At 55.3% G+C, this 16,087-nt stretch overlaps 1 protein-coding gene across 1 annotated transcript; it reads left to right on the top strand.

Annotated features, from left to right (window-relative positions):
- Positions 1-5,421: 5,421 nt before the first annotated feature.
- Positions 5,422-15,614, top strand: DDB2 (damage specific DNA binding protein 2). Its single transcript, XM_075325230.1, has 11 exons — positions 5,422-5,497; positions 8,284-8,431; positions 8,769-8,869; positions 8,947-9,135; positions 9,224-9,369; positions 9,702-9,801; positions 10,666-10,843; positions 10,928-11,073; positions 11,313-11,477; positions 12,336-12,381; positions 12,962-15,614. Exons 2-11 carry the CDS (start codon positions 8,284-8,286, stop codon positions 13,198-13,200), a joined length of 1,458 nt encoding a protein of 485 aa, XP_075181345.1. The 5' UTR covers positions 5,422-5,497; the 3' UTR covers positions 13,201-15,614.
- The last annotated feature ends 473 nt before the right edge of the window (positions 15,615-16,087 follow it).

Genomic DNA, 16,087 nt, shown 5'->3' with positions numbered 1-16,087 from the left:
GCATCTCCAGACTTGTCTCCCATGGCTGCAGCATCTCCAAACTTGACTCCCATGGCTGCAGCATCTCCAGACTTGTCACCCATGGCTGCTGCATCTCCAGACTTGTCTCCCATGGCTGCACCATCTCTGGACTTGTCTCCCATGGCTACTGCATCTCCGGACTTGTCTCCCATGGCTGCTGCATCTCCAGACTTGTCTCCCATGGCTGCTGCATCTCCAGACTTGTCTCCCATGGCTGCACCATCTCTGGACTTGTCTCCCATGGCTGCACCATCTCTGGACTTGTCTCCCATGGCTGCAGCATCTCCAGACTTGTCTCCCATGGCTGCTGCATCTCCAGACTTGTCTCCCATGGCTGCAGCGTCTCCAGACTTGTCTCCCATGGCTGCAGCATCTCCAGACTTGTCTCCCATGGCTGCAGCATCTCCAGACTTGTCTCCCATGGCTGCTGCATCTCCAGACTTGTCTCCCATGGCTGCTGCATCTCCAGACTTGTCTCCTCTGGCTGCAGCATCTCCAGACTTGTCTCCCATGGCTGCTGCATCTCCAGACTTGTCTCCCATGGCTGCAGCGTCTCCAGACTTGTCTCCCATGGCTGCAGCATCTCCAGACTTGTCTCCCATGGCTGCTGCATCTCCAGACTTGACTCCCATGGCTGCTGCATCTCCAGACTTGTCTCCCATGGCTGCTGCATATCCAGACTTGTCTCCCATGGCTGCAGCATCTCCAGACTTGTCTCCCATGGCTGCAGCGTCTCCAGACTTGTCTCCCATGGCTGCAGCATCTCCAGACTTGTCTTCCCTGACTGTAGCATCTCCAGACTTGTCTCCAATGGAGTTAGGAGTTACCATGTTTGTTTGTTTTTTGTTTGGAGCATTAAAGGGGTTGTCCAAGTTTGTGATGGGTCTGCAGTTACTCTATGTGACTGCAGACTTCTGATTTCTCACAGTGCGCACACTGCTCGCTGTCAGGATTCTCTGGTGCTGATGTTGAGAGTGGCAGGTCAGGAAACCACACCTATGCGATTTACATAAATGCAGTCACGTGCTGACTAGACATGCCTGGTCTTGTGCAATATAAGGGACGTCGGTCACGACCAGTCAGAATGTGGTCAGAAAATCACATGCGTGCGCTCACATGACTGTCCACTCTTGCCGCCGACATAAGAGAATCTGAAAATTGTGTAGTGCGCACTATGAGAATTCAGAAGTCAGCAATCACCTAGAGTCACTGCAGTCTTTCATCACAAACCTGGACAAGCCCTTTAATTATAAAGTTAGCAGTGTAGCCCAGTCCTAACAGCGTGTAATATACTCACTGTCAGGATTCAGCTCTGATTGCTGCTTCCAGCCGTCATCACAAGGACACTCATGCGATTTTCATACTCGTACTTCATTCAAATCTATCGTCAGGTTGTGTATTAACCCTTCAGCTGCTTTTCAGGAATTAATGCAAAGTGGCGTGACCAGAAAGAAAACTGTTATTTTTACCATCTAAATGTTGCTAACTTCTGGACAGGTCACTATAGCCGGCAGACTAGGGCAGCATTTGGCCGTGAATTGCCATCAGGACCCCACGATCATAATTTCGGGGTGCTGATGGGGTTAAAAAGGGGGTCACGCACTCTATTAACCATCTAGATGCCGTAGTCACTACTGACAGCAGCATATAAGGGGTTAAACAGCCATGATTGGTGCCAGCACTGATGCAGCCTGGTGTCAGCTATAATGTATGGACGACAGCTGCTGCGCGGTGGCCAAGACCATACAGCGGTATAACCAGACAGGCTCCACTCAGAACAGGCCTCGCCACAGCCAACCTCACAAGCTGAGTGCACGAGCTCAGCGTCATATCCAATGGTCGTCTTTTCAGAATAGACTTATGGGGTGCAGCCATTATTGCTGCAGAGGTTTCAGGTGTGGGGGGTCCGCCTGTCAGTGCTCAGAACATTCACTGCACTCTGCTGAGGTTACAGGGGTGGGGGTCCGCCTGTCAGTGCTCAGACCATACACCACACACTGCAGAGGTTACAGGGGTAGGGGGTCCGCCTGTCAGTGGTCAGGCCATACACCGCACAATGCAGAGGTTACAGGGGTGGGGGGTCCACCTGTCAGTGCTCAGACCATACACCGCACACTGCAGAGGTTACAGGGGTGGGGGGTCCACCGGTCAGTGCTCAGACCATATGCCACACACTACAGAGGTTACAGGGGTGGGGGTCCGCCTGTCAGTGCTCAGACCATACACCACACACTGCAGAGGTTACAGGGGTGGGGGGTCCACCTGTCAGTGCTCAGACCATACTCCGCACAATGCAGAGGTTACAGGGGTGGGGGGGTCCACCTGTCAGTGCTCAGACCATACTCCGCACAATGCAGAGGTTACAGGGGTGGGGGGTCCGCCTGTCAGTGCTCAGACCATACGCTGGACACTGCAGAGGTTACAGAGGTGGGGGATCTGCCTGTCAGTGCTCAGACCACTGCAGCACATTGCTCTGCATGGGTGTTGCCCCAGAAGGAAGCCTCTTCTAAACATGATGTACAAGAAAGCAGCAAACAGTTTGCTGAAGACAAGCAGACTGCGCACATGGATTACTGGAACCATCCTGGGGTCTGATGAGACTAAGGGGTGCTTCACACACAGCGAGCTCGCTGCCGAGATCGCTGCTGAGTCACGCTTTTTGTGACGCAGCAGTGACCTCATTAGCGATCTCGCTGTGTGTGACACTGAGCAGCGATCTGGCCCCTGCTGCGAGATCGCTGCTCGTTACACACAGCCCTGGTTCATTTTCTTCAAAGGCGCTCTCCCACTGTGACACACAGATCGCTGTGTGTGACAGCGAGAGAGCGACAAATGAAGCGAGCAGAGAGCAGGAGCCGGCGTCTGACAGCTGAGGTAAGCTGTATCCAAGATAAACATCGGGTAACCAAGGTGGTTACCCGATATTTACCTTAGTTACCAGCCTCTGCAGCTCTCACGCTGCCTGTGCTGCCGGCTCCCTGCACATGTAGCTGCATTACACATCGGGTTAATTAACCCGATGTGTACTGTAGCTAGGAGAGCAAAGCTAAGCGGTGTGCGCTGGTAACTAATGTAAACATCGGGTAACCATACCCGATGTTTACCTTAGTTACCAGTGTCCGCAGCTTCCAGACGCCGGCTCCGTGCAAGCGCAGCGTCGCTTGCACGTCGCTACTGGCTGGGGGCTGGTCACTGGTCGCTGGTGAGATCTGCCTGTTTGACAGCTCACCAGCGACCATGTAGCGATGCAGCAGCGATCCTGACCAGGTCAGATCGCTGGTCGGATCGCTGCTGCATCGCTAAAGTGTGAAGGCACCCTAAGTTATTTGGTTCAGATTGTGTCAGCGTGTGCAGCGGCTTGAGGTGAGGAGGACAAAGACAAGTGTGTCCTGCCTACAGTCAGGCATGGTGGTGGAGAGTCAGTGTTTGGGGCTGCATGAGTGCTGCCGGCTGTGGGGGGTTGCAGGTCATTGAGGGAACCATGAATGCCAACATGTCCTGTGACTCTGAAGCAGAGCAGCATCTCCCTTTATATTCCAACATGATAACGACCCCAAACACCTCTAAAGGCGGCGTTACACGCTACGATTTATCTGACGATATGCTGTCGGGGTCACGTAGCGTGTAAAGCGGCCTTAAGACCACCACTGCCGCACTACAGACACTGAGGGTGAAGGTGCTGGACCGGCCGAGCATCTCCAGACCTAAACCCTATGGAGCATTTCTGGGGCCTCCTCACACAGAAGGTCTGTAACTTCCACCAGCTCCGGGATGTCGTCAGGGAGGATGAAGAGGATCCAGCAGCTCCTGTGAAGCTCTAGTGACCTCCAGACCCAGGAGAGGTGAGGCCGTACTGGAAAATAATGGAGGCCACACAACATTCACTCCACGGGCACAATGTGGCCATTATCACTTAGGGGTGTACTCACTTTTCTGATTAACTATCTATATAAAAATGTATAAAGAAAAATAGCAGGTAACATAATGATCCTCGCTCGGTCGTAAAAGTCCGATCAATGGAAATATAAAATGATTTAACCCGTGAGGTAAAATGTGTAAATGTGAAAGAACGGAGGCGGCAGAAACGTCATCACTAAAGAAGTCACTAAAAAGCGATGAAGACATCGGACGCACCGAGCCGAGAAAAACCTCACTGCGCAACGCAAACAGCAAAACAGCACAACTCGCAACGCAAACAGCGCACACTCGCACCGCGCAACGCAAACAGCAAAACAGCGCAACTCACACCGCGCAACGCAAACAGCAAAACAGCGCAACTCACACCGCGCAACGCAAACAGCAAAACAGCGCAACTCGCAACGCAAACAGCAAAACAGCGCAACTCGCACCGCGCAACGCAAACAGCAAAACAGCGCAACTCGCACCGCGCAACGCAAACAGCAAAACAGCGCAACTCGCACCGCGCAACGCAAACAGCAAAACAGTGCAACTCGCAACGCAAACAACAAAACAGCGCACACTCGCACCGCGTAACGCAAACAGCAAAACAACGCAACTCGCATCGCGCACCGCGCAACGCAAACAGCAAAACAGCGCAACTCGCAACGCAAACAGCAAAACAGCGCAACTCGCACCGCGCAACGCAAACAGCAAAACAGCGCAACTCGCAACGCAAACAGCAAAACAGCGCAACTGGCACTGCGCAACGCAAACAGCAAAACAGCGCAACTCGCACCGCGCAACGCAAACAGCAAAACAGCGCAACTCGCACCGCGCAACGCAAACAGCAAAACAGCGCAACTCGCACTGCGCAACGCAAACAGCAAAACAGCGCAACTCGCAACGCAAACAGCAAAACAGCGCAACTCGCACCGCGCAACGCAAACAGCAAAACAGCGCAACTCGCACCGCGCAACGCAAACAGCAAAACAGCGCAACTCGCACCGCGCAACGCAAACAGCAAAACAGCGCAACTCGCACCGCGCAACGCAAACAGCAAAACAGTGCTGGGAGAATCGCACCGCCCGGAGAATGGCAGCGTCCAGGAGAATGGCAGCGTCCGGGAGAATTGCACCGCCCGGAGAATGGCAGCGTCCAGGAGAATGGCAGCGTCCGGGAGAATCGCACCGCCCAAGATAATCGCACCGCCCGGGTGAATCACACCACCCGAGATAATCGCTTCATTGAAAATCGGTCATTGCTTTATTTCTATAATGTACATGTAGAAAATGCCTACGGTGCTATCATTATTCTAGAACATAATTGTACAATCAGATCGGCCGACGTGATTGCCAGGCTGAGGCAGAGGACGTCGCCCGAGGTAAAGCAGACTCCCGCCTTTTCTACCTCAGGAAGCTCTGATAATAGCTATGGAGACGCCAGCAGCCAATCGGAGAGCGTTATGTAAATATCGGTGGGCGGAGCTGCGGGGGGAAGCGGAGCCCCCTGCTGCGCCTGCGCACTACTATCACGACATCTTGCTTCCCCAGCGGACGGACGTTACCGGGACTGTCAGGTACGGTGGGGCGGCACCGGGAGGAGCGGGGTCACGTGACCGGCACACGGCCTGCCCACAGCCTGCAGGCCGGATAACGTGCGCTGAGCCGGCGGCCGGGGTTATGTAACGCCGAAATGTGCAAACCCCTTTAAGGATCACGTGGTGCAGCCGGCCATTATATGTTATTACAGCCTCCCCTCCCCCCAGCGGCGGAGCCGTGACCCCGGGAGTCAAAGGTCACCGGGAGCATTAACCCCTTACTCCAGGTGTATGCTCCCGTGTCCCCGGTGGGGGAGGGGCGCGAGGCATTGTGGGACCGGGCATTGTGGGACCGGGCATTGTGGGACCTGTAGTTCCAGGGCCACTGCTGGGATAAGAAATCCACAAGCTCCACTCATGAGGCGCCGGTGACGTGCACGGTAACGGGGCTTATTCTTCCGTTAATCCTGCTTTGTGCATTTTTAACAGCTCCAATAAATTTGGCTTAAAAATAAAATTAAGAAAATACAATAAATGACCCACTTTTTGCGCATCCAGCCCCTGCGCAGAGCTGTGCATCTCCATGGCGACAATATCGCCCGATCCTGCAGCGCAGTCGTTTAAGTCTGTGCAGCAGCGCTTGCCCCGCGCCGTCCGCTCCGCACCAGCCATATCCGCAGCGCTGCAGGTAATGGTCAGCGCTCGCCCCCGCGCCGTCCGCTCCGCACCAGCCATATCCGCAGCGCTGCAGGTAATGGTCAGCGCTCGTCCCGCACCGTCCGCTCTGCACCAGCAGGATCCACAGCGCTGCAGGTAATGGTCAGCGCTCGCCCCCGCGCCGTCCGCTCCGCACCAGCCATATCCGCAGCGCTGCAGGTAATGGTCAGCGCTCGCCCCCGCACCGTCCGCTCCGCACCAGCCATATCCGCAGCGCTGCAGGTAATGGTCAGCGCTCGCCCCCGCGCCGTCCGCTCCGCACCAGCCATATCCGCAGCGCTGCAGGTAATGGTCAGCGCTCGCCCCTGCACCGTCCGCTCCGCACCAGCCATATCCGCAGCGCTGCAGGTAATGGTCAGCGCTCGCCCCTGCACCGTCCGCTCCGCACCAGCAGGATCCGCAGCGCTGCAGGTAATGGTCAGCGCTTGCCCCGCACCGTCCGCTCTGCACCAGCAGGATCCGCAGCGCTGCATGTAATGGTCAGCACTCGCCCCCGCACCGTCCACTCCGCACCAGCAGGATCCGCAGCGCTGCATGTAATGGTCAGCGCTTGCCCCGCACCGTCCGCTCTGCACCAGCAGGATCCACAGCGCTGCAGGTAATGGTCAGCACTCGCCCCCGCACCGTCCACTCCGCACCAGCAGGATCCGCAGCGCTGCAGGTAATGGTCAGCGCTCGCCCCCGCGCCGTCCGCTCCGCACCAGCCATATCCGCAGCGCTGCATGTAATGGTCAGCGCTCGCCCCCGCACCGTCCGCTCTGCACCAGCAGGATCCACAGCGCTGCAGGTAATGGTCAGCGCTCGCCCCCGCACCGTCCGCTCTGCACCAGCAGGATCCGCAGCGCTGCAGGTAATGGTCAGCGCTCGCCCCCGCGCCGTCCGCTCTGCACCAGCAGGATCCACAGCGCTGCAGGTAATGGTCAGCGCTCGCCCCTGCACCGTCCGCTCTGCACCAGCAGGATCCGCAGCGCTGCAGGTAATGGTCAGCGCTCGCCCCCGCACCGTCCGCTCTGCACCAGCAGGATCCACAGCGCTGCAGGTAATGGTCAGCGCTCGCCCCTGCACCGTCCGCTCTGCACCAGCAGGATCCGCAGCGCTGCAGGTAATGGTCAGCGCTCGCCCCCGCGCCGTCCGCTCCGCACCAGCCATATCCGCAGCGCTGCAGGTAATGGTCAGCACTCGCCCCTGCACCGTCCGCTCTGCACCAGCAGGATCCGCAGCGCTGCATGTAATGGTCAGCGCTCGCCCGCGCGCCGTCCGCTCTGCACCAGCCGGATCCGCAGCGCTGCAGGTAATGGTCAGCACTCGCCCCTGCACCGTCCGCTCTGCACCAGCAGGATCCGCAGCGCTGCATGTAATGGTCAGCACTCGCCCCCGCACCGTCCGCTCTGCACCAGCAGGATCCGCAGCGCTGCATGTAATGGTCAGCACTCGCTCCGCACCAGCAGGATCCGCAGCGCTGCATGTAATGGTTAGCGCTCGCCCCCGCACTGTCCGCTCTGCACCAGCAGGATCCGCATCGCTGCATGTAATGGTCAGCACTCGCCCCGCACCGTCCGCTCCACACCAGCAGGATCCGCAGCGCTGCAGGTAATGGTTAGCGCTCGCCCCGCACCGTCCGCTCTGCACCAGCAGGATCCGCAGCGCTGCAGGTAATGGTTAGCGCTCGCCCCGCACCGTCCGCTCTGCACCAGCAGGATCCGCAGCGCTGCAGGTAATGGTTAGCGCTCGCCCCGCAGCGCTGCAGGTAATGGTCAGCGCTCGCCCCGCACCGTCCGCTCTGCACCAGCAGGATCCACAGCGCTGCAGGTAATGGTGAGCGCTCGCCCCTGCGCCGTCCGCTCTGCACCAGCCGGATCCGCAGCGGTGCAGGTAATGGTCAGCGCTCGCCCCCGCACCAGCAGGATCCACAGCGCTGCAGGTAATGGTCAGCGCTCGCCCTTGCATCGTCCGCTCCGCACCAGCAGGATCCGCAGCGCTGCAGGTAATGGTCAGCGCTCGCCCCTGCGCCGTCCTTTCTGCACCAGCCGGATCCGCAGCGCTGCAGGTAATGGTCAGCCATCCCTGTAAAGCCGCCATACATGTGTTTTCTGTCTCTCCTCCTGTAGATGCGTCCCAAACGGTCAGCTCAAGGCAAGACGACAGAAGAGCCATCAGAGAAAAAGAAACGAGACCCTGACCCTGCTGCCGATAAAGGAGCCAAAAAATCCGGGAGAAAGAAAAATGTTCTGCAAGATGCACCGGAGTGCAGCAAAGGTGACAACACTGATTAACCCGGGGAGGGGGTCAGCGGGGGGGGGGGGGGGGGGAGGGGGTCAGCGGGGGGACGGCAGCCATCCTGTGAGATGGAGGCTCTCCAGCCTCCTCCTGAGTGGATGCACACGGCCTCCGCTGCTGTCATTGTCTATGGGGCGCCTACGATCAGCAGTCCCACAGACAATGAATAGATGTAGCCGTGCAGACGCACTCCATTCAGGACGCTGCTCGGACCCCCAGCATTCAGCAATACCCCCTTTGTAATGGATAAGGATAACATCATGTTTTGGGAATTGCCTTTTACTATAAATGCATTTAGCTTTTTTTTTTCCTCCAGAATTACAAAATGAGAGAAAATACCGTAAAGCGGAGGCTCTGCAGACCAGCATTGTGCATTACCTGTACCGGAGCGCGCTCCGCGGGAACGTTAGAGCAAGGGTAAGTCGCACGTGTGATGTGCACGCTCACCGGCCGCGTGTGCACGGCTTCTGACCGCTGTGCGTCTCCGTCCCCAGTACCTGCAGACTCCATTCCTCCAGTCCCTGGCCTCCTACATTGTCTATCGGACCGACAGTCCCTTCGATAGACGAGTCACCACTCTAGAATGGCATCCGACCCAGCCCAACACAGTGGCCGTCGGCTCCAAAGGCGGAGACATTATTTTGTGGGACTACGAGGAGTTAAATAACACCATGATCCCTGGAGTAAGTATGGTGGGGCAGAGCGGTGCTGGACAGGTGCAATCTCTATTTTCTTTTTTATATATTTTATTGCCCTTATCCTGCTTTGCAGATTGGAGCCGGAGGGTGCATCACCGGGATGAAATTTGACCCCTTCAATCCGAATCAGCTGTATACGTCATCGGTCCAAGGCATTACCGTCCTGCAGGACTTCACCGGACGGACCCTGCAGACATTTACCACCACCGAGGACTGGGAGTAAGCGGATTTATTAATGGAGGGGTCCTTGTGATCGTGCGCTGCTGTTTTACCTGAACCCGTCATCTACATCAGTCCCACAGAGGTTAAATGGGGCCACGGAGGAAATGCACCCCCCGTTTTCTGTGCAATCAGGGACCCCAGTTGTGGCGATTGGGGAGGGTCTCTGTTCTTTCCTGCTTCAGTCTAGCAGTTATCGCTGTAGATTACGTGTTGCTATAAATTGTTTGGCGGAGCATATATGACAAGTCCAGGAGCTCCTGTAGAACTACAACTGCGAGCATGCCCTGACCGCAAGGTTAAACACTGAACATGTTGTTCTTCATTCCCAGCATGTGGTACTGCAGCCTGGACGTGTCCGCCAGCCAACGGTGCGTGGTCACTGGCGATAATTTGGGGAAAGTGGTGCTGCTGGAGACCAACGGAAATGAGGTGAGCGAAGTGTATATTCTGTGGACGCTGCACGCGGGCGGGAGGTGAGCGGAGTGTGTATTCGGTGAGTCCTGCACTGCACGCAGGCAGGCAGGAGGTGAGCAGAGTGTGTGTTGTGTGGGTCCTCCGCTGCACTGCGGGCAGGAGGTGAGCAGAGTGTGTGTTGTGTGGGTCCTCCGCTGCACTGCGGGCAGGAGGTGAGCAGAGTGTGTGTTGTGTGGGTCCTCCGCTGCACTGCGGGCAGGAGGTGAGCAGAGTGTGTGTTGTGTGGGTCCTCCGCTGCACTGCGGGCAGGAGGTGAGCAGAGTGTGTGTTGTGTGGGTCCTCCGCTGCACTGCGGGCAGGAGGTGAGCAGAGTGTGTGTTGTGTGGGTCCTCCGCTGCACTGCGGGCAGGAGGTGAGCGGAGTGTGTGTTGTGTGGGTCCTGCACTGCACGCGGGCAGGAGGTGAGCAGAGTGTGTGTTGTGTGGATCCTGCGCGGCACTGCGGGCAGGAGGTGAGCGATCCTGCGCTGCACTGCGGGCGGGAAGGATATGAGCGGTCCTGCGCTGCACTGCGGGCGGGAGGTGAGCGGTCCTGCACTGCGGGCGGGAGGTGAGCGGTGCTGCACTGCGGGCGGGAGGTGAGCGGTGCTGCACTGCGGGCGGGAGGTGAGCGGTGCTGCACTGCGGGCGGGAGGTGAGCGGTGCTGCACTGCGGGCGGGAGGTGAGCGGTGCTGCACTGCGGGCGGGAGGTGAGCGGTGCTGCACTGCGGGCGGGAGGTGAGCCGTGCTGCGCTGCACTGCGGGCGGGAGGTGAGCGGTCCTGCGCTGCACTTCGGGCGTTTGATGATAATTGTCTCTGTTCTTTATTTGTTTCTTCAGATCTTTAGGCTGAGGCTGCACAAGAAGAAGGTGACGCATGTGGAGTTTAACCCTCGATGTGACTGGCTTCTGGCCACCGCCTCCTTGGACCAAACCGTGAAGTTGTGGGACCTGAGGAAAATCAAGGACAAGTCCAGCTGCCTGTACACGCTGCCGCACGCCCGCGGCGTCAACTCCGGTAAAGACGCAGCTCTCCGTTATTTTCCCGGAGCTCGGTGTCGCCGGCCTCCGCTGATTCTTCATTGTGTTTCCTGTGCCGCAGCGTGCTTCAGCCCCTGGGACGGCGCCAAACTCCTCACCACGGACCAGCACAGCGAGATCCGCGTGTACTCTGCGTGTGATTGGTCACAGCCTCAGCGCATTATCCCACACCCGCACCGCCAGTTCCAGCACCTGACGCCCATAAAGGTCTGTACTGACTTTCACGTCTCCGGCCGATGACCCCCTCCCCCATCCTACCATGCAAACAAATAATTTCTACGTTTTTAGGTTTAGAAGCCAAAAGTGCCCAAGTGATTTCTTATTTTTCTCTAGTTTGTATCCATGGATGGAAAACGTGCGGCCAGTACCAGAATAATCGGGCCGGACCCCAGCCTTGTAGGCATCAGACCTTTTGCGCTTTAGTATATAATTTCTGTCTTGTGCAGGCCTCCTGGCATCCCCGCTACGACCTGATTGTCGCTGGTCGATACCCGGACCCCCAGTTTCCAGGATACACCGCAGATGAGCTGCGCACTGTAGACGTGTTTGATGGGCAGAGCGGCAACATGGTGTGCCAGCTGTGCGACCCCTATGCATCCGGTATTATCTCGGTACGTTACTGTACTCGTCCGGGGGGCTCACGCTCCGTCCTCTCTGCTTATGATTCATCCCCTAGAGGAATTACCGTATTTTTCGCTTTATAAGACGCACTCTTCCTCCCAAAAATTTGGGAGGAAAATGGGGGGTGCGTCTTATAATCCGAATATAACGGTACCTGGGTGTCCTGTCTGTGCGGCGATCGGGCGGCCGGGTACCTGTGCTTGCGTGCAGTGGCAGCCGGGTACCTGTGGCTGCGTGCGGGCGGCAGCTGGGTGCTGCGTGCGGGCGGCAGCTGGGTGCTGCGTGCGGGCGGCAGCCGCACAGGCACCCGCGCGCAAGCACAGGTACCCGGCTGCTTGCATGCAGGGTGGGCGGGCAGCCTACTGGCTGCCACTCTGTGCATGCGGGGCGGGCGGCTGTGCAGCAAGTTAACCAGATTGTCCATGGTCCCGGTTTCAAATGATGGCGTCGGGAGCGAGCGCGTGCGCAGATGGAGCTCTTGGATAAGAGCTCCATCTGCGCATGCGCCCCTCCAGGCGCCATTATTTGAACCGGGACCGTGGACACTGGGACACTCTCACTGCACCGACCTGTTGCACGACTCTGCCGCCGCTCCTGCCACCCCGGACGCCACCGCGCCTGCCACCACCGCTTCACCACCACTGCTGCCCCCCTCCGGTAAGAGAACACCGGAGTATAAGACGGACCCCATTTTTCTTTTTTTTTACCTCTTTTATGTCTAAATTTGGGGTGCGTATTATAATCCGGTGTGTCTTATAAAGCGAAAAATACGGTATGTATAGCTTTTGAGGGGAAAAAAATGCAACAAATCTTTATCATTTACCCGCCACCTTTTTTATTATGTCTAGCTCAACAAGTTCAACCCGATGGGAGACCTCTTGGCTTCAGGAATGGGTAAGAGCCATCATGTGGATTTTTAATGCATGTTTTTCCAATGAAGAGAACTAAATCCTAATTCCCCTTAACGGGTAAAAGTGTCGAGGCGGTCGATGCTATTAACTGCAGATATGGGGTTATACTGCGTGTTAATTGAGTTAGAAAGATGCCCGGCTGCAGTATGTATTCCTCCCAGGCGCTGCCGGCGTGGCCTCACCATTCACAGCACTATAAGCTCAGCTCCGACATTGACTGACAGCCCCGACATTGACTGACAGCCCCGACATTGACTGACAGCCAACTCTGCATCAAATGCCAATCTGTGATCTGCAACGTGTATAATCCCAAGTACGGGATGCAAGGTCCCGACCAGCCGTGTGGGGTCTCTTGACGCAAAATCATCAGCGTCATGGGCCAATATCAAGCATCAAGCTGTCTAGTTCCAGGCAGTGCCCCGCGGCCGCCCCGCACATGGCCGTCCGTGTGACTACCGGCTTCTTTCTGACCATAGCTGTTTCTCGCTGTCGTTTCTGCAGGGGATATAGAAATCTGGCTCGGATTTGCGACGCTTCAACATTTTTTTTCCTCTTTGTTTCAGGTTTTAACATTCTGATCTGGAGCCGAGAAATCCTCCTGATGATGAAGGAAGAGGAGATGGTGAAAGCCTTGAGAGAAAAAGGGATCCCAGTAGGAAGAAAGAAAGAACCCGAAACACAAACTAAAAAAGAACCCGAAACGCGTCCTCCTAAAAAAGACAAGACGTCGCAGTCGACAAAAATCCTGGTGAAAGAAGCCACCACGAGCCGACGAAGCAAAAGGAAAGAGAAGGAGAAGTGAGAAGGTCCATCCTCTGCTGTAACCAAACGCCGCGCGTGCCTTATCGGGTGCCAGAAGACGGGGACGTTTGGTTACACCAGCTGTCGTTTCTCTCACTTTTTGCAAAAGGCATGACTTTCTATGGAACTTGCTGCCGTCACCGCGCAGATCGGGATTTTTGGTATTGACGGGTACCCCAACAATCCTGCTCAGACGATTTCTGTAAAGGGCCGGCGTGTTATACGGTGATAGGACCGTCCAGTGTGAAAGCCGGGACGGCGGTGCCTTGCCCAGCAAAGGGTGGCAGCTACCAGAAGGGAAGACCTTATCGGAGTCTACAGAGAGGGTCGTGTGCAGCGATTGGTATTGTGTGCGGCAGCCGAGGAAGGGGCTCGGACGCAAGGAGCCGGCTTCCAGCTAGCCTGGTCTGATGGCCTCGGGTGCCGCGGTCTCTGCACGGTCAGATATGGGGGGCTGCAGCCGGCCCACCTCCTGGTTTGTTTTCCTTTGCTCACAAATACATGGCTGGATGTGACCCGGTGGAGGCGACATTTATGCAAAACCTCCTACGTTCAGGGTCAGACTGTTATAATCTTTGTGCGCACAGTTTTTTCGAGTTGGTCAAAAATGGTCGAAATCTTTTCAGGAAATCAGGAAACGCTCCATTTTTGGAAATTTTTTTTTGTGCAGCCTTCTGCACGCACCGTGCCCAGTTCAGCGCGTCCACAGTCATGACCTGCGCTTTATTTTCTCCCATCAGGTGTTTATAAAAACCTGAAACCAGAAAAACCGCCAGAAAGACGGACGATAGGACCAGCGGTGTTTTTTTTTTTTCTTTTTTTCTCAATAGCAATGAATTGGAAAAGTCTTGCATGCGTTAGTGCGGGGATTTGTCTAACCAATTCTGCTATAAAAAAAAAAAAAAATCTGCGTACAGGCGAAAACATCTTATAAAAGGTAGTAAAAAAAAATGGTGACGGAGGTCACTATTTGGTGAAAAATGGAGACGGCGCATGGATGCAACTCAGTGACATCCGTGTACAGTGTTTTTTTGGTTTTTCTTTTTTGGTTAAGGGGATATTTGATCTGTAAATCTTATAAAAAAAAAAAATATAATAGGACCTTTTTTTTTTCTCGTTAGTGGACTAGTATTGCTCCTCTTCTTCCACCGCTTGGTAATATCCTTACATGCTCGGAATAACGTGCGAGTTGGAGTAACACCGTCTGCCAGTCCCCCTGCCGCCTCTGGTCCCCCCTGCCGCCTCCGGTCCCTTTTTTTTTTTTTTTTGTGGAGCCCCCCTTTATAGTAGAGTGCTGTCTGCTGCCCTTTTCAGTACATTATTTGGTAAGCTGAATGGTGGCGGCGTCCCGCAGGTCTTTACACCCGCACTTATCTGCTATGGCTTTTCGAGGATGGAAAAAAAAAAACCTAAAAAATGAGCTGCTATCTGTTACTGGGGTGGTCCGAAATGTCAGAGCGCCACCCCCTGAGCATAGCATGTGCCGGGCTTCTTTGGCACCTGTCGTCTGAGTGTGAATTGGGTCGCATTTTCCGGCCTTGGTAGAATAGTAGTTTGCAGTTTATATTTACCCGGCATTTCTGCACACATTGGTCTGGGGGCTCGGGGGTCCGTGGGGGCAACACTTTGCCTCGCTATCATGTCTGTATGTAAACACGTGTATAGTAATGACCTGGACACAGCCATATTTTTTACGTTTTTTTTTTTTATGCAGCGGAGGGGATGTTTCCTCATTGAAGTCTATAGACGGCACGGTTTTGCTGATTTGTGGCTGCCGTTGGGTTGATCCTTTCTCTGCATCATGTATGGGGCTTATACACCGCAGCCCGGATGTAATTATGTCTTATTCTGGGTAATCGGATGGTTCAGCCTTTAAGAGGTGCTCGTTATCTTATTGGAGACGATCTGGTGATTCTCCCGTTCCTTACCGGAGCATGGCCTCAGACGTCATCAGCTACTTGCAAAATTCTGCGCCCAGCCCTTCTGCACATGCCCTGGGGTACTACATATAATGTGCGGCATGCAGAAGGGATGTGAGGAGTTAATTCCCAGCAGCTTTAGGATAGGACTTATGTGGTGACGTCACACAACGCTGAGATTGTGCGGTTCGCACTCAATGATCTATGGTGACCACATTGCAGGATCACCCAACCAAATGGAGGTGCACTGTGACCCCCAAGACGAGCGGGCTCCAAAAACAATCCACCTGCCTCTGCCTCTGTGACTTGCATTTTGTGGTTGGGGTCCATCCACCTGCGATCTGTGTAACCCCAGTAATGAGCCCCAGGGCTGGACATCCGGGGGCCACACCGTGATCAGGGTCTATACACAAGCGTGCACGGGGGAGCCCCGCTGTATTCTGTACATACTGTATGCCGTCATATTGAGCTGAAATAAACGTGATTTTCTTTTCTATTTTTTTTTTGAGAATTATGTGAATGGAAAAGGGCAAAGAGGCCGGGCTGCAAAAGTCTGCGCGCCCCCTTCTGGTGCAGCAGCCCTCAGCGATGAAGCCCTGATGTTGGGGGTCAATGCATAAGCTGATAATTGTGGGGACTACGTATCTGTGTGAGGGGTCCTGGGTGGGAGACCCTGTCTCCGTTCCAGCGGCGATGGCTTCTGTCTTCCTCTGCAGCTACTGCTACTGACCTTAGGCCCTGGAGGTTCATTTAAAGGAAAACTCTGCTGCAAAACATCTACAGTCATATGAAAGTTTGGGCACCCCTATTAATGTTAACCTTTTTTCTTTATAACAATTTGGGTTTTTGCTATTTCAGTGTCATATATCTAATAACTGATGGACTGAGGAATATTTCTGGATAGAAATGAGGTTTATTGTACTAACAGAAAATGTGCAATCCGCATTTAAACAAAATTTGACCGGTGCA

This window comes from Anomaloglossus baeobatrachus, chromosome 10 (assembly GCF_048569485.1).
Source record: "Anomaloglossus baeobatrachus isolate aAnoBae1 chromosome 10, aAnoBae1.hap1, whole genome shotgun sequence".
In the NCBI taxonomy this organism is placed as follows: domain Eukaryota; kingdom Metazoa; phylum Chordata; class Amphibia; order Anura; family Aromobatidae; genus Anomaloglossus; species Anomaloglossus baeobatrachus.
Note: the sequence above shows the minus strand (reverse complement) of the source record. Positions and strands in the feature narration are given on the sequence as shown.